The following is a 17764-nucleotide window of genomic DNA, read 5'->3' as shown; positions in this document are numbered from 1 at the left end:
CTGCAGGTATAAGCCTTAGTTGTTGTTTTTAATCTGTGAAATGGGTATATTTCATACAGTTCCCATGGGAAATTAATGAGTTAAATATATATCAACTCCTTAACATGGGGACTGCCATTCATGGGCTCCAGGAAAGTAAACTGCTGCTGCTGTCGTTGTTATTGCTGGGTACTGTTGTTGGTCCTACCCTAAGCCATATGTAGCCTTTTAAGTCCATTGCTGTTTAGGATTTCTTGAAATGGAATGTCAGTCTGCAGCGGGACCCTGAAGTGGGCCCCTTTGAGAGTGTGGGGATCTTCTGAGGGAGAATTACCTGTGGGAAGAGCATCCTGCGTGGACTGGCCAGCCCCACATCCTGCAAGCTCTGAAGCCCTCACCTGTTGTAACGGGGGGAGTCTCAGGAGAGCCTGCCGGCACCAGCCTTTCAGTCACCTGGATCAGCTCTTCCATTCTTCGTTTACAGTCACCACTGTCATTGTTATAACTGCAAAAGCTAGGAGTGCTTGATATTGGGCATTCCAGAGAGGAAGGGAAGAGGCAGGACAGAAGCACTTCAGCTTGGGGGTGTGAAACAGGGCTTGGGGAGAGGATGTCAGTAACCTGGGGCCCCTGGAGCCCTGGTCTTGGATGGCTGCTGCCTCGTGAGGGCCAGGGAGTGATGGATGATGCGTACCTGCTAATCCAATCCCGCCTTTTTTTTTTTTTTTAACACAATTTTCCATTTTGGCTTCTTTTCTTTTTCCCTTCCTTTTCTGCTCTGACCTTCCCTCCTCCTGGAGCATGGAAGCTTCTATTATTTCTCCCCTGTTTTCCTAGACATTTCTCTCCCCTGTCTCCAGTACCACTCACTAGAGTGACATCTTGAGCCTGATCCTGTCGCATTAAAAAAAAAAAAAGAAACTCTGCCTACAATGAGCCCTCGAGTGCTGATCTCCACTGAGATGCAGCAGATGGCAGAGCTTGACTGAGCAGAGCAGGCTCCCTCCTACCCCTGGCCTGGGAGCTGCCAAGACTGGTAAATGGGGCATTTATATACCTTTCCACACTCCAGTATCCTCCACCTACCCCTGATTTCCCCAAACAGCATCCTCCTCATTTATTGCAGATGCCACAGGGCAGGGTTTCAGCTGCCTCTTGACCTGTGTCTTCCCTTCTCCTCCTCTCTGTTCCTGTGAAAGACTCCCATGATAGAGTTCTGAGCTGTCTGTGAGGCACAAGATTTACGGCCAGGCCCCATGTCTACCCCATGCCCTTGGACCTTCTCGAAGTGTGGAAGAAAGGGGTCACACAGGCCCAGTCCTCAGGGACTCACCCTCAGGGTACAGTCTGAAATGGGTACGTTTCACACACCCAGTTCCCGGGAGTACCAGCAAGGGACCACACACCATCCAAGCTGATGAGAAATTGATCCACTGGGTGGAGGTGATCAAGACAGATGAGATGGGGGTGGGGCAAAGTAAGGTAGGAGAGGCCCAAGGAGGCTGCATCAGCCCTGGGAGCATGCTTGGCTGACTGCTCTGGGAGTTTAACTCTGCTTCTAAATAAAGACCCTTTGGCCACCTGCATTCCCCAAGCCTTGTACCTACCAATCGAAGTCCCAGGGGAAATACCCCAGGGCTTCAGGAGTGTGGAAGGGGGGTTTGAGACCCAAGGAGCAGTAGGAACGCAACCAAGAGCTCTGCTTCCCAACCAGAATCAGTAGATGCCTTCGTGTGTGTCATCTTTTGTAGACATGACAGACTTCTGACCTTCCCTGTGGATCTTTCTTCCTGCACATTCCTGCCCATGGCCATTCTTCTCCCTCCCTCATACCCACGCTTGGCCAGGCTCAAAGAGGGCTACAGGCTTGGACTGTGCTCAGGGCAGCTGTGCCAAACACAGTTCAACTGCTTTACGTCTTCCAGCTCACAGCAGCCCTCTGACAGGTAAAGATCACCCCCATTTTACAGATGGGGAAAGGAGGCAAAAAGGTGTCCAATAACTTGCCAAAATTCTACAATTAGGAAGTGGCAGAGCAAGGACTTGAATCCAGGCAACTTGATTCCAGCATTGGTGTGCTCAAGTGCTGCCCTCCACAGCCTTCCCTGGACAGACGAAAAATCAACCCTTTTCCCCCATGCCTGTGAGCCCAGCCAGATGGCAACAGTCCTACATGAACCAGATCAATTGCACCAGAGCTGCTCCTTGAAGGAACCTTGTGAGCAGGTGGGGGAAAGAACTGCCATCAGGCCCAGAGGGCTGAGGGGACCAGAACAAGGTCACATGGCAACCAAGCCAATCACATCCTGACTGGGGAATAGCCTTGCTCTGACCCCAAGGTGGGGGAGCCCAGTCTCCCTAGGGCTGGACAGGCCATCCTTCCCCAGGTGGGACCACTCCTCAAGTCACGAAGAGGATCAGGGGTGAAGAAGCCTGGTGTCAGGAAAGAGCAGGTACTGGGTTAAGAGCTGAAAGACCCTGGCTTTTCCTGTGACGCACAATGCCCCTCACTGAGTCCCCGGAGCTAACCCAGGTCTCTGAAGACCGTTCTAGAGAAGACAGCATAAGCTAACGGGACAGGTGGGAGGAGGGGTGTGCCAGCACTGACATGCTGCCTCACCTTCCCTGCATACCCTCTCCCCCAGCCAGGAGGACCCAGGCTGCTGGAGTGAGAACAGTGCGGCAGCTTGTCCCCCCGTTGTCACTTCCTCTCCCAAGCTGGCAGAGCGAAGGCTGTGATCACGCCTCAGCGCACCATCCAATGAGGGCCTTCAGGGATGACCTCCCAGGGAGAGGATGTGTGCAGGACACTTTTGAGCAGATATGCCTCAAAGGAAGGCCTTCCTGCCTCTGGGGAGCCTCCAGGCCAGGTGGACAGGGACACAGCACCTGCCCTCACGAGTCTCCAATCTGATGGGGAACGACAGCTCCTGTGTCCAGTTTCCAGTTAACCTGGGCCGACACCTACTTTCCTGCTGGGACAGTCCCCAAGTTGGCAGTTACATAGCACTCCAGACTCAACCTGAGTCAAAGGTAGAAGCAGGCTCTTTTGAGAGGACCGTGGATGCCGGGGGATAAGAGAGGAAGCAAGGTGGAATGGAGAGTTGAGGCTGGATGCTGGACGGGAGGAGGAAGATGGGAAGGCCAGAGCCTGGGTACTGGGGAACATGTTCAACGACAGTGCTCTTGGCTTCAGCTTCAAAAGGAGAACTTTTGGGTATGGAGTGGTGGGGACTCATGGCTCCCACTTTTTTCCTTGAGTTTTTTCCTCTTCTTGAGGTTTCTTGCTTCAGTCCTAGCCATTGACATCATGCTGACCACAGTAGAATATGTCCTTTAAGGCTCTGGTTCAAGTGTGAACTGAAACCTCTTCCCCTGATGATCTGGCCCCATGGAGACCAGCTGGAACTTTCAGAGGCTTTATTAAACATTATTTGTTGAATGAATAAATACTAAGGGAGAACAGAAGGGTATTAATGTATTATATCCACAAGGCTTAAAAACAGCCCAACTCACGGAGTCTAGGTTTCTGAGTCTGCCCCGCCAAGGCTTGGCAGGCTCCAGCCTGGCCTGGGCCAGTGCCTTCTGCCTTCACAGGGAGAAGCCAGTTGAGGGCCAGCACCAAGTTGGGGGAAGGGGGCTCCTTGCTAGATCCCAAGAAACCACATGGTCCCTCTGCAGCCTACCAAAGTCACCCCCTTTCATCTCCCTCCCCAGGTGAATAACACCTCTTGAGTTCACAGGGGCATTGCTTTTCCTGGGTGGAAGCAGAAGTGCCACTGTTTCTTAAGCCAGGCCAATTCAGGAGAAATTAGAACCATGCCTGCTCCTACCCAGACTGGTTTGGGGAGCTCAAACCTGAGCTTATACAGCCTGTGCTGGTCTCAGTATAAACACAAAACCAACACTGACAGCTTCAGGATCAGGAGCCTGGTACTCTGTCCCCAAGGGCCTGGTTTGCCTCACTCCCCGCTTGGCAGTCAACTCACCACGCCAGAAGCATGGGCTGCACAGGCTGCTCCATCCAGTTTGTGCCCACCCTTGTGGGAGAAACGCTCTACAAGCCCAGGTCCCCAGAGTGATGAAAGGGCAGCCCCTACTCTGTCAACAATCCCCCTACCATTACATGCCCCCTTCTGCACTGGACTTCCAGAGCTGTGTTGTTGCAGGTAATTAAAAGGTTTTAATTAAATTAGGATCCCATCTGGCTGGGACCAGTCAGGCCCTTAACGACGATTGTATGTCACCAACCTCAGAATGTGGACAGGGACTCAGACACATGGGGACTAAATTTGGGGATGAGGGGCCTTTCAGACAGGGATACAGGATCCTTCTGGGCTTCTCAGGGGCCCCCTGCAATGCGGCAGCAACTTGTTACACCTGCCAAATAGTGGCTGTGCCCCTCAATGCCAGAGAGGGGCCAGAATACCAGAGCTTTCCCAAGTTCCTTCTTGCCCATGAGTTGATAGAACCTCTTGGAAGGGTGGGAGATAGGTGAGCATTTTCTCATTTCTACAGATGAGAGCCTTAGAAGTAAAGCACTCAACCACATCCCGTGAATCAAGTGGGGCTAGAACTAACTGCTGGAAATGGAGACCCAGTAAGATAAAATTTTGATTTTTCTCTTACCTAAAAGTCTGAAGGTAGGAGCCTAGGACTGGTGTGATATTTCTTTTTAAAAATTACTTATTTATTTGGCTGCGCGGGATCCTCCTTGCTGTGTAGGCTTTCCTCTAGTTGTGGTGAGCGGGGGCTCCTCTCTAGCTGCAGTGAGTGGGCTTCTGGTTGCAGTGGCTTGGCGTGGAGCACAGGCTCTAGGGCACGCAGGCTGCAGAAGCCGCAGCACCTGGGCTCTAGAGCACAGGCTCAGTAGTTGTGGCCCATGGGCTTAGCTGCTCTGCTCTGTGGCATGTGGGATCTTCCTGGACCAGGGATCTAACCTGTGTCTCCTGCATTGATAAGCAGAGTCTCTAGCTCTGAGCCATAAGAGAAGCCTCTGATATGATATTTCTATTCCGCAACATTTTCAGGAATCAGCATCTTCTTCCAGCTCATTGGTCTGCCACTTCTAGGGTATGGCTCTTATCCCTCTTGGTCTAAGATGACAGAGTTTCAGCAATATAGTCCAGGCAGCAGGACGAAATAAAGAAGAAAGGGCAAAGTCTTAAAATTTCTGGAAGTTGCTAAGTAACTGGCTCACATGTCACATGCTAAATCTAAGTCACATGGCCACATTGAGGTGCAAGAGAGGCAGTGAAATTAAAATTTTTTTTTCAGACCTCCAACTGCCCAGGTAAAATGGGGAATTCTATTACTATTAATATGTAGAAAGGGGAAACAGATATTAGTGGTCTCTGCCACACGTATTATGGGTACCCAAGTCTCCTACCTCCAGCCTGGGACCTTTTCACTTCTCCACACTAGGAGTAAGGCTGAAGTGAACACAAACCCATATCCAGAAACAAACAGGAGAAAGTAATATTTGTTGAGCAACTCATTTAACCTTCCCAACAATGTTCCAAGGAAGGTAGACCCCTAGATATTCACCTAAGGAGGCTCTGGGAGATTGTGTCATTTGTCCAGGGCACCCAGCTCGTAAATTACAGACTCAGAAGTGGGGTCCAGATACATCTTTCTGCAACTGTCATGCTGGCAGTTCCTTGGTAGCCTCTGTGGTTCAGGAGGTGCTAGTTTGTTCCCCTGGGACCATCTAGCCAAGTGGCTCTGAGATGAACTGGGAGGCTTTGAACGAGACACCTTGGCTTGGATTGTTATCAGGTCAGCCTTTGAGTTTGGCAGACCAACAGGAAACCAGGCTCCTGTGGAACCAGAACCAAGCGCCCAGCTGAGTGCCAGTCTCCTGTGGCATTGCGCCTTGGAAATTGTAGCAGCTGCCTCTCCAGGACTTTGGTATAATGGGCAAGTGCTGCCCGCAGTCGATCTTGGCTCCGACTAGCGGGGCTGGTGGTCCCCCTCCTCGACCTATCACCCAGCCCCTGGTTTTCCTGGCGGTACCAAAGGACTCAGAGCCTTTGGAAGTAACATTTCTCTCTCCTATTCCCAACCTTGACATTGGATCACTTTCCAGCACAGAGCAACTGGTTCATTGTGTCTCCCACAACCCCCTACACATACCCACTTGATAATCCAGAACCTTGGTCATTCCACCCCCAAACACACCTTTCCCCAGATTCCCCACCTACCACCTCATTCATCTCTGAGCAATGGGCCTCACAACAGAAGTCTGCCATATGCAAGGTCACCAGCATTCCTGCCAAGGATGGGAAAGAGGGTGACTCAGTTCCTGCTTGCTCATCCCTGGGAAGAGGGTAAGGAGGGAGGGTGGAGAGAGGAGGGAGGAGGGACCCAGGCACCATTTGCTTTTGTCTTAAGCTTCACCAAAAGGAAGACTCACCATCGTTGCCAGTTGACATGTATTCCCTCTTCTTAGCTTCACAAACCACTGGGAAGATTCACCCCATTAGAGATGGGGATGCTGAGGCTCAGGTGGGGATGCTTGCCTCGATGTGCACCAGGATGAGGGCAGAGGCCACCTCCAGCTGTTCCAATACTTAAAAAAGTATCGATCCCTGCTACATCGATAATGCATTTCTTGCGCTCAGAGAGACTCCAGTCTGATGAGGGAGGCACAGATCCTGGCATCAGAAGCTCTTCAGTCTGACCTGGGAGGTACAGACCCTGGCCCCAGGGGCTCCCCAGGCTGGTGGGGATTTACAAGTCATGTTCCCAAAGAGCCCCCAGTCTGGAGGGCTTGTCCCAGAGGCTCCACTCAAATGGAGGAGATAAGGCCCCTGCCTTTGGCAGGCTCCCCAGCCAAGTTGAACAGATTGGAGAGCAGGGCCGCAAGAACAGCAGGCAGTGGCAGCAGGGTGTAGGCAAAGATAGGCACCTAGAGCTTCTCTCTGGGACAGGAGACAGGTTTTTTCCTGAAGAATTTGCTCTCCTGTGAGTTTTGAACGGCACGAGTGGTCCAAACACTTGCTGGGAACTGGGAGTCCCTCTCATCTCCTCGGCAGATGCTCAAGGGGGCAAAGGTTGGCACCTTCATAGCCAGATGCTTAGCGTCCTACCCTTTGTGGGGATCGGGGGTGGGGGCAGAAGTGTCTGGTGATTGCAAGATCAGTAGGGCGCAAGGACTATTTCAAAAGAATTATGATTCGGGAGGAAATTTGTTAGCAAGATCTTAACTGAGAGGAGCCGCCGGTTACTGGGAAGGTGGAAAAGAAGGGATGCGGCAGCAGAGTGTGCACACGGGTGAAATGAAGTTATTAAAATGAACCCACCCCCTGTGCAGGCGGAATGTGTGCCAGGCAGGCCAGCCCTCCAGCTGTCGGTAGCATCTGGCTCTCCGCAGGAGGAGAGGAGCCGGAGAGGTTGGGTCAGAGTGCCCCAAGCCCTGCTGACAGTTCAGCCAGGCTGGACGGGGGAGGAGCCCAGCACAGCCCCAAGGCTGAGGGAGCTGCTCAGGGTTGGTGTCCAGTGTGTGTCCACAGGTGGGACAATGCAGCAGAATCCAGCAAGCCCAGACCCCCAAGGGCCAGGCCAGGCCCCTGTCCCCAGGGTGGGAAGGGAGTGGGAGGCATGGAGGAGCTCTCAAATCTCTGCTGAGGACAGATGCCCTGGGAAGCACAGTGTGGTGGGTGGGTGGGGAAGAGGCTGGGATGGGAGCATGGGCTCAGGTCACTTGCCCTTCCTGGGTCACTTCCTACAACCTGGGGCGACAGCAAGGTGGTTTCTATGGCCCCAACAGCTCTGTTCTGTGCTGTGAGGGCATAGTCCGTGCTGAGTGTTGCTGGGCAAGGGAGATAGGCTGGGGGTGGCCAGAGCACCCTAGGACTCTCCTCACTCCGACTACCTGGCTGCAAAGGAGGCAGGGGGCCTGCGTGCCGCCCTCCCCGGAGAGCAGACCTCGAGTGGCCTCCAGAGAGGGCACCACGATCTTGGCTCCTGCCTTCCCCTCACGGAGCCCCAAAGGGCCCAGCTGACTCCCAGATGAGGTGCCCTCCTGTGGGCAAGAGCACAGGGATGGCCACTTCCAAGCCCCTACTGTCCTCCCCCGACGCCCCGGCCTGTTACTCCCCAAGCGTGTTAGACCAAAAACCAAATACCCGATTCTCTGATGGGACCCTTCCCAGGAGACTTCTGCAGGGGGAGCCACAAAGGGGCTCAGAGGGCATGTGTGCGGCCCTCAGAGTGTGGCCCCTGGGCCAGGAGCATCAGTGTCTACCTGGGCACTCGCTATTCCTTATAAAGGCAAATCCTGAGGCTGCGCTCCAGACCTGCTGAATTAGAAACTCTGGGGTAGAACTCGGAAGTCTGTGCTTTAACAACCCTCTTGGTTCAGAAGCCCACTCACATTTGAGAACCTCTGGGCTGGGCAAGCTCCTCATTTTACAGAGAAGAATGAAAACAGAACCAGAGAGGACAATGGACTTGCCCAAAGCCACAGAGCAAATATTGACAGAGCCTTGGTACCCCAGTGGGCCCACCCAAATGGCAACCCAGGAAGGTGACCAGGATCACCCACCCTGTGTGGCCCACCCACCTGCTAGTTCTTCCTCCCCAGGTGCTTGGCAATTGCCAGGCCCACCCAGCATCGGCCCAGCTTCTGGGGCTAGGCAGGGGCGGGGAGGGAAGCCCTGGAGCATCAGTCAGCTCCAGCAGCTGTTGGAGCCCTGCAGCTCGGCCTCAGGAAATGTCCCGCTGACATCTGAGAGACGCCGGCTAGACACCGGGCACCTGCCCCCCCCCTCACCGTCCCCAACAACTCAGAGTCCGATATCCAGGAAAGCTTTATTCCCTGCTCAGTGAACAAGAGTCTGCACACACAAGTCGACCATCAAGTGATTTCACAAACCCCACCCCCCCCCCCCCCCCCCCACAGACAGACACTACGGGACAGGTCCAGCACGCCCACCACAGTGTGGCCTCGCCCACCCCAAGCAGGCCACGAGGGAGGCAGCATCTTTATCCAGGCGAGCCCTGGGCTGATGGGCAAGGCTGGCTGTGGAAGGCTCACTTGCTGGATAAGGTCACTCCCAGAGGAGCCAGCAGGGGCAGGACGGGGGAGGAACATGCGGCTCACGGGAGGTTTCCACCTGTGGCCTTGGTGCTGGGAGAATCGCCATCATCCTGTCTTACGGACAGAGGGGTACTTCAGCTCGAGGGTAGGGTGGGGAGGAATGGCAAGAGAAGCAACTTTGGAAAGGGGAGGCCTGGCTAGGAGCAGGTTCCCTCTCTGCCAAAACATCAAAGACTCCAAGGGTCACCACTTCTGCCTCAAGCCAAGCTCAGACCACAGTCCAGGATGAGGGCTCAGGGCTGCCTCCCGGGTGGGGCTGGAGAGTTCCTGCTGCTGGCTGCCAGGATGCCCCAGCTCGACCATCCTGCAGTGCTCGCTTGGACCACACTGATGAAATAATCTCCTCGTTGCTGTTCCTTCTCAGGATGGCAAGGAGGGAGCCAAGATTTTAGGCTCCTCTCAATAACTATTGGTCTGCTTGCCCCAGGGGCTTCCTGGACCCGGCATCTTTCTGTCGCTCAGTGGGGAAGCCCTGTGAGGCCACCCAGAGAACCCACTCCTTGGCCAGTGCTCCTGTATCCTGCTCGCTCCACAGCCTCAGGTTGGGGTCAGCATCTGCGACCCCTTCCCCACCACCTGAGACCCGGTTCTGGCCACACTTGGCCTCTCCTCCTCTCCACCCCGGAGCTCCCTGCCTGAGGCCCCTTCCCTTCCCTGCCCAGTATCCAGACAGATGGCTTCCTATGTGGGCAGGCCTGTCCTTCCAGCCCTGGCCTGCCCTCTGTGGCCTGCCCAGGGTCACCCAGAGGGGTAGTAGGGAGTATCGCTGTGGTAGTTGTAATCCGGGCACACCTTCTGGACTAGCCTGTAGTCCGTGCTGTAGAAGGCGATATAGACGCAAACGACTTTGAAGGGCTGGGAGCAGCTCCAGGTGGCCGAGCTCTGAGCGTGGTCTCGGGAGCAGGTCTTGGCTGGGTCGTGGGTGCAGAGCGAAACCCGGCGGCCCCGTTCCACCTTCTCCCACTCCATCCGGCAGTTGAAGATTTTGGAAGCCTTGGCTTCAATGAAGATCTGCTGCTCCCGGTGGAACTCCACAGCTTTACTCGGGGGCACGAGGCTGATGGAGATATTGCCCTGGCCTGTGGCATTGTGTCGGAAGTGGACACTGAAGGTCCCGTTGCCGTGGTCCACGATCTTCCCCGTGACCAGCAGGTTCAGGGCTACCGTCTTGATGTTGGAGTAGAAATCACCCCAGCCAAAGATTTTCTTTACTTTGGCTGATGGCGGGGGGCTGTGGTTTGGGCGACTGGGGGGCTGCCCAAGGACCCCCCATGCCTCCCCAGGTGGAGCCAGCAGTCCTAGGAGAGTAGAGTTGGCCATGTGGCGGGACTTAGGGGACATGTGGCCCCGCTTTCGAGGCATCCGGGGCCGGGCCTGGCTCTCAGAGTCATCATGCTCAGGGTCCTCTGAGCCTGGCGGACCGTCATCCTGGCCGCAGATGACCTGCAGAGGGAGTTGAGAGGAGAGTGAGCACCTGGGTCCTCCTTCTGAGGACTCAGGAATTCCGGTCCACCACTCCTTACCACCAGCACCGTCTCTCTGCCCCTCCCTTCCACTCTGACTTGGGGCCGAGGGGCCCCGGCACGTTGCTCACTTACACTGGGGGTTGGGTGTGCATTCTGGCCTGTGTCATGGTTCCATCTCATGTTCTGACACTCAGGTCATGCCTAGCTCCTCTCGCCACTGTGCTGCCTCTGACCACTATTCAAAGTCTGGGAGGATGGTGGGGAATTCTCTCCAGGGACCAAGGTTGCAGAGGTACCCAGCTTCTCCTCTTAAGAGAGCCCAAGTCTGATGGGGGAGGCCCAGCTCCTGATCTCGGGAGAGCCTTCATCAGACCACAGTACACCCCTCCGTTGACAGAGCAGTTGTCGTCTAGGAGAGATACAGTCTCCATCTCTGTGATATTTCCAGGCTAATGGGGGCAGTACACTGTCTGCCTTCAAAGAGCCCCAAGTCAGGTAGGGGTGCTCCATCTCTCTGCTGAGAGAGCCCCTCATTTGACAGGGGAGGTACAGCCCATGCCTTTGGGAATTTTCTAGTCTGTTGAATGAGACACCATTCCTGCACTGGGAGAGTTTCTACCCTCAGAGGCAAAGAGAACCAACAGATGATAGAAAAGAAGACAGAACCCAGTGAAGTTCTCTCTCAAGTACAAATGCGGTTTAGGTTTTAATGGGAGGATTTGAGGGAGACCTGGGTGAGTTCCATAACCAGGATGACCAAACTCCACTTATGATAACATGCCAGGACACGACATACTCGGAGGGAGTTCTTCTTATTCCCATTTCACAGATGGGGACACCAGACTCACAGTTTACATCACCACAAGACTAAGTCCTTCAGGGTCAGTCCTCCTAATCCACCATACCCCCAGGCTCTCAGACCAGATGGGTCCTTCTATGGGAGTTTTATCCAAACCCTACCCCCATCTGGGATCTCTGGAAAGCTCTGCGAAGGCTAGGATGGCCTCTGCGGCATCCGCTCTACTGCCAGGCAACATCTGGGGAGGCTTCTTGAAGGAGCTGTGGGGAGGGCCAGCAGGACAGCCTGACAAGCTCAAACACAGGACAGCTCGGGAGGGCACCGGGGAATGGACCAGGTTCCCTGAGGACAGCTGCCCGGCGTGGGTATGCTCAGCTTTTCAAGAAAGGCCCTCTGCATCTCATAGCCAGCGCCAGGTGCTCCAGCTCACAGCTGGGCAGCATCTGGACCTGCTGGGACCTGGGATAAGGATGTGGGATGCCTGAGGCTGTCATACGCACGGCTACAAAGGGGTTCGGGGTCTTCATGTCCCCTGTTCTGGCCCTGGCCATGTCTGCGGTTGTGCGCGGTGTCCCTGCCTGCCAGGACCCAAGGGTGGGGCAGAGGGACAGCAGGAGGGGAGGGCCGCGGGGCTGGGGTCAAGGCAGAAGACGTGTGCGTGTGCTTAACCCTGAGGGGGCGGGGGTCACAGCTGAATGTCTGGAGGATGAAGAGAAGGGCCCTAGGGGGAGATGTGTGGCAAGGGAAGGGCTCTTCCACACAATGGCAAAGGGGATTATTGTTTTGAGAAGACCCAGATGGGGCTCTGAGGCTTCTCCACGACAGGATTGGTAGGTGGCGGTCGGTCGGAGGGGATTCGCGCCCTGAGCTGGGGTCTGGTGTGGATTCCCCGCGTCCTGGGCCGCCAGGAAGGCGCGAGCGAGCGCACGGGGAGCGGGCTTCTGGCGCTCCGCTCAGCTGCCGCGAGCGCCCGGGGCGGGAGCCGCCCGCCCAGGTCCTGTGGGGCTCGGGCTGCGCGCAGCCGGGAGAGGAGAGGAAAACAACAGGCGAGGAGGGAGGGAGCGGGAGGGAAGGCGGGAGCGAGGGACGCGGGGGCCACCCCCCGCCTGGGCCAGCTCGTGCGCTGGGGGCCCCAGAGCGCGGGGCCCTCCGGGTCCCTCCGCGTCCCCGAGGTCACGGAAGAGCCCATACCCCCTACCCTGGCAGATCACCAGCTCCACAGCCACCCTCCACTACCCTTCCGCACGGCCCGGGGCCCGGGGAGAGGTCGAGTGACCCTTGGCGACGTCTGCGGGCATTTTCCCTCGTGCCCGTCGCACCTCCCGCCACCAGCGGCCGAGTAGGTGGGCCAGCCCAGCACCCTCTCCCCGCCCCTATTAACCCTTCCTGTACAGTCTCCGGCCTCGGACCCGCCCTCTCCCCCAGCCTCGAGGCTTCTCCTCCATCCCCGGGATGTTGGGGGGAAGGGAGAAAGTTTTCGGGCTCGGAAGCTTCCCGCGCTCTACCCCAGTCCTCCCAGCCCCCCGCCCCTCCGCGCCGCTCCCCGCGGATCACTCACCAGATAGAGGCTGCCCTGCACTAGGAACACGAAGCAGCAGCGAGTCAGTTGCATCTTCCTCCTTTGCTCTCGTGCCCCTTCCTCGCGTCTCTTCCCTTCAGGGTCCCAGGCCCTTCCTCACCCCTGCTCGCTCTTTCAGGCGCGCCGTCCCATGCTCCAGTCCCCCGGCCCCTGGCGGCCCTCCGCGCGGCCAGCTGCCCAGGACCGACCCCGCCCCCTTCGGTCCAGCTGTGCAGCCGCCGCCCCCCTCCCCTGGTCCAGCTGCGCGCGGCGCGGCCCCCTCTCGCGGCCCCAGATGTGCGCCCCGACCGCCTCGAAGGGCCCCAGCTGAGCGGTGGCTCCGCGGCTCCAGATATGCCCCCTCGGTTCCAGCGGCGTCGCTCTCGCCCAGATGTGTTGGGGACCCGCGCGCGCGCTCGCCCCAGAGCTAATTCCCCAGGCCAGATGGCCCCTCCCGCCCCGTCGCGGCGCGCCCCCTGGCGGACGCCCCTGGCCGCGCCAAGCCCCGCCGCCGCTACCCGCGCTGCCTCCCGCCAGACTGGGGCGCTCCTGGCGCCCAGGCGGCTCCCGCTTCCTCGTCCCTCCCACCACCGGCGGCGGCGGCGGCGGCAGGTACTGTGAGCCCAGCCGGTACCTCCGGAGTTAACTCCTCCCCTGCCGGCCCGCAACCCGGGGATTTAGGACGCAGGGGGCAGGATTTGGGGGCGGAGTTTACTCCGCGAGGCAGGGAGAGGGTGGTGACCTCGGGGATAGGAACCCTACTAATTCCAACCCTGAGCAGGGCCTCTGTTCCTGGTAAGGAGCACTGAGAATCTGCTGCCCTGCCCTGAACCCCAAGAGACCTGGAATTTGAAAAGATTGTTTTTCTCAAACCCCGTTACAAGAGAGCCAGAAGAGAAGGTCTTCCTTCCGTCTCCACAGCCCAAAGTCCACTTCTGTCTGCAAGACTTGCTTTTGTGCTGGGGGAAGTTCTTCTGGGTGTCTAGCCTGTACTCCTTTGGTTATAATATCAATTCCTATCCTCTTCTGCTTTACTCAGAGGGGCTGGGATAACCCTCCCCACCTCCCCTCAGTACCTCTCAGTCCAGTCGCTGTGACAGGAAACTTGACTGGAGTCTTGGAATGAAAAGGCAGCTAGGGGCCAGGCTGGATATCTGGGGCTGTGGTCAAGGGTAAGCCTCCTGAGAAGGTGAGAAGTGAGGTGAGCAAGGCCCCTGGAGGCTGTGCCTCCATTCTTCACTCTGCCCTTCCTGTGATCCAGGGAGTCACAGGCTGGGGTGTGGGGCTCCTATGCCAGCAGGGTTTCTGTCTCAGGTTTCTGCAAACCTCCAGGTCAAGAAGGAAGAAAAAGACCCTCATTCGAGATTGCAAAGTGGGGCCCATCCCCCACCGCCCCACATCTCCACGTTGTCTTCCTGGAATTGCAGGGTCCCTTTAGTCCTTAGAAAAATCAAAGGTCAAGTCCCAGCACCCAGCACTTTTCAGAGGCTGTGAGGCTGAGGAGGTACCCCAGCATTTGGAATGGCCCCAGCCTGGGCTTGGCCCATGGGGCAAGGTGGGTGGGCACTCTGCTGTGGCCCTCGAGGCCCAGCTTGGTCTCTGGCTGCAGCCCCCAGCACGCACCCAGCCTCCTCCCCCACCATCTGCCAGGCGGGTGCATGGGGAATGCAGATGAATCTTAATATCAGCCTGGGCCAAGTGCGATGAGGGAGACAGATTCTGCAGAACCCAGACAGCGTCACAGGGCCCCCTGCATTCCCCAGGCACCCTGGGCAGTACTGGAGACAGCAGGCCTTCTCTGGTGGTGGTGGGGGGGGTGTGCATGTCTAATCAAAGACCACCCCCCACCCCACCAAAGCCAGGGGAGGAAGGAACAGATAAATCTTTGTCTGGCCTCTGAGCCTCTGGTCCGGCTGGGAGGAAGAAGCTGTCGGCCTGAGCGTGGGCAGCTGGTTCCGGCGCTCAGCTAGGCAGAGGCGTAGCTGGGCCCACTCCTTGTCCATCTCCAGAAGGTCTTATCCCCAGGAGAGCAGTGTGACCCAGCAGAAAGGGCACAGATTTTCAGGCCAGACAGTCCTGGATTCCATTCCGGGCCTGGCTGTGTGACCTTGGGCAGTTTGCTTTGGTTCTCTGAAGCCAGTTTCCTGATCTGTTGCTGCAAGAACTAAATGAGACAGAAGGTGCAAGCAGAGCACAGGCACAATGGCTGGCGGGCAGTCATGGCGTGCAATAAAGGGAAGCTCTTTTCTACTGCCCACACATTTGCTCTGGCTGAGCCTCCTGCCAGGCTTGCCCTCACTGCCCTCTCAGTCCTTCCTGACTCTCTCTTCCTTCAAGTTTCCACTCCGCATTCATCCATCAACCACTGGCCAAGCCTGTCCTTGGGGCCAGGCACCAGGCCAGGGGTTGGGATAAACAGATGAATGGAACTCCATCCCTGCCCTCAAGGATCTCACTGGCTAGGGTGGTACTGAGACATGAAAATCAATGATTATAACTCAGTGTGGTGAGTAAAAAGATCCTTCCAGCAGTCAGTACGTATACTCCAAGGACCGTGTGGGTGAGGGTGGAGAGGGATGGCTTCCTGGAGGAGGTGGTGCCAAAGGACGAATGAATGGTCTAAGATCTGGAGGCTAGAACCGGAAGCAGTTTGCTGTTACTGGAGCTCAGAGGGGAGGGGAGGAAGTTGGAGCAGGAAGCTGGGACCACCTGACCCAAGGTCTTTCCTGTGGGTCAAGGGGGTTAGGACCTTGAAAACATTTTGAAGGGTTTTAAGGGGGGCTGGTAATTATAGTCAGATTTGCATTTTAGAACGTTTTGGAGAATTCACAGGCAAGAGGGAAGACTAGCGCTCTGGAGGGAACCAGTTAGGGGATAAATGCAATCTGGGGTGAGAGAGACAGGGAGACTGGAAACATGCTGGGGAGGCAGATCAGGATTGAGTTGTTGCTGAAATAAGGGAGGAAGGGAGACAGGGAGTCAGTCTGATAACCAAGTCTCTGGCTTGGGCAGTAGGCAGGATGCTCTCTGAGGTGGGCATTACCAGCGGTGGGGAGGCAGGTTGGCTCCAGGGGGGTTGGCTTTGGTCAAGTCAAGCCTGGGTGCTGTTAGCCAACCAAAGGCAGAACAGAGTCTAGCCTGGGGCACTGGGAGTGTGGATGTGCAAGTAGAACAAGGGGCTTGGATGGATTTAAGGGGTAGGCAGAGGGCAGAAGCTGGCAGCCAGGGGCAAGGAGGGTTTGTGGGCTGATCCCAGAAGCAACAGAAGCAGTGGGGCTCTCACATGAGTGTGCCAAGCTGAGGCAACTGTACATATGCAGACGCCAGGTCCCAGTCCAGGGTCAGCAGGTGGGAGCTCAGGACCATGCATTTTTGCCCCTTTCCCAGGTAATGGCCTCTGGACTTTGATAAACTGGTGTGTGGGGAATGTCAAGAAAGAGAGAATGAGCAGCAGCTCACAGGAGCAGAACAGCCTGGCATAAAAGAGACTATAGGGTTTGGCAGAGGGTCCTCTGGGAAGTGGCCCCAACACTGTTTCTTCCAGCTGCTCCCAGGATGGGAAGACAGACCACAAATTCAGTGAACTTTGCACAGCTGTGCTGGAGGTAACCCCAGATGTGTCTGCCATTCAGAGTCACCTCTCCATATCCCTAACCCTCTCACCTGTCACACCCTGCATACAGCAGGTGCTCAGTGAAGAGGGTAGAACTCAATGTGCTAGTCCTGCCCTTGGCCCCCAGCCTCCTTGGTGCCTACTTGCACCCTCGATGTGGGTTGGCTGGGCATTTGCTTAGCACTTCTGATGCTTTCACTTGCTTCAGTCTCACCTTTGGAAGAATCCTGTCTGTATCCCTCCCTTCCTCTCTGCCACTCCAGTGCTGCAGTAAAGAAAAAAACACAGGGGTGCCTGATCAGTGCTTATTGAATGAATAGGAAATGGGGCTCCTGATGGTTTGAAAGGCAGAGAATGGATGCCCTTGAGCCAGCTGGAGCGGAGAGGTCGCAGGAGAGGCGGGAGTAGATCATTGTTGCTAACCATCTCTCCTGTTTACCTGGAAATTTGCAATTTTTGAGTGTTATGATAGAATGCTATTAGAGGAAACCAGGGGAGCCCAGAGGGAAACCCTAATTCTAATGAGGAGGCCAAGGACGAATCCTAGAGAAACTAGTCTTATGATACGCGGATCAGCTGAGGTGGGAGAAGGAAAGAACCTTCCAGGCAGAGGAAGCAACTCATGCAAAGGCCAGAGATGAAAGAAAGGCTGGGAATGGGGCTCTGATGAGAACAAGATGAAAGATTCATTTGTTCCACAAATAGTTATCGGATGTCTACTTTTATGTTGGGTCCTGGGCTGGGTGTGGGGGTACAGCTGTGATTGAGAGATGGCAGTCCTTCAAGTGGAGAATTTGGGCTCTGGGAGAGACAGAGATTAAATAGCTAAGCATATGAAAATACAAGCTCTGAGATGTTGGCAAGTGGTGTGAAGGAAGAAGACCAGCCAGTTCTGAGTGAGAGAGGAACTAAGGAGGGGTCCCACTTTCCCTGGAATTGGTCAGGGGGAGCTCTGTGAGATGTGAGGTTTCAGCTGGGATCAGAAGGGTGAGGAGGCCATGCCAGCTATCAAGCTAGGGAGGGGCCTTCCAGGCAGAGGGAACAGCGCATGCTAAGACTCAGAGCCTAGGAAGAGTTTGGTGCTTTGGAGGAGCTGAAGGCAGTGCAGGAGTGGGGAGTGAGAAGGGGGCAGAGAGATGGGCAGGGCCTGGATGGGCCCAGGGCTTTACAGGGCTGGTAAAAGGTTTGGGTTTTGTCCTATGATTAAGATGTTTTGTATTACAAACTTCTAATTTACAAGTTTTAA

General features: G+C 56.0%; 1 protein-coding gene across 2 annotated transcripts; it reads right to left on the bottom strand.

The window, feature by feature from the left end:
* Window positions 1-8787: 8787 nt before the first annotated feature.
* NXPH3 (neurexophilin 3) lies at window positions 8788-13299 on the bottom strand. 2 transcript variants are annotated; one of them, XM_040245647.1, is made up of 3 exons: window positions 12906-13299; window positions 9875-10525; window positions 8884-9136 (listed from the first exon to the last, which is right to left on the bottom strand). In XM_040245647.1, the coding sequence occupies exons 1-3, from the start codon at window positions 12957-12959 to the stop codon at window positions 9128-9130; spliced, it is 714 nt and encodes a 237-aa protein (XP_040101581.1). In that variant the 5' UTR covers window positions 12960-13299; the 3' UTR covers window positions 8884-9127. The 2 variants fall into 2 exon arrangements, with proteins under 2 accessions (XP_040101580.1, XP_040101581.1); XM_040245646.1 differs by having other exon boundaries at window positions 8788-10525; window positions 12906-13296.
* Between the last annotated feature and the right edge of the window lie 4465 nt (window positions 13300-17764).

This window comes from Oryx dammah, unplaced genomic scaffold (assembly GCF_014754425.2).
Source record: "Oryx dammah isolate SB20612 unplaced genomic scaffold, SCBI_Odam_1.1 HiC_scaffold_8, whole genome shotgun sequence".
Lineage (NCBI taxonomy): Eukaryota > Metazoa > Chordata > Mammalia > Artiodactyla > Bovidae > Oryx > Oryx dammah.
Note: the sequence above shows the minus strand (reverse complement) of the source record. Positions and strands in the feature narration are given on the sequence as shown.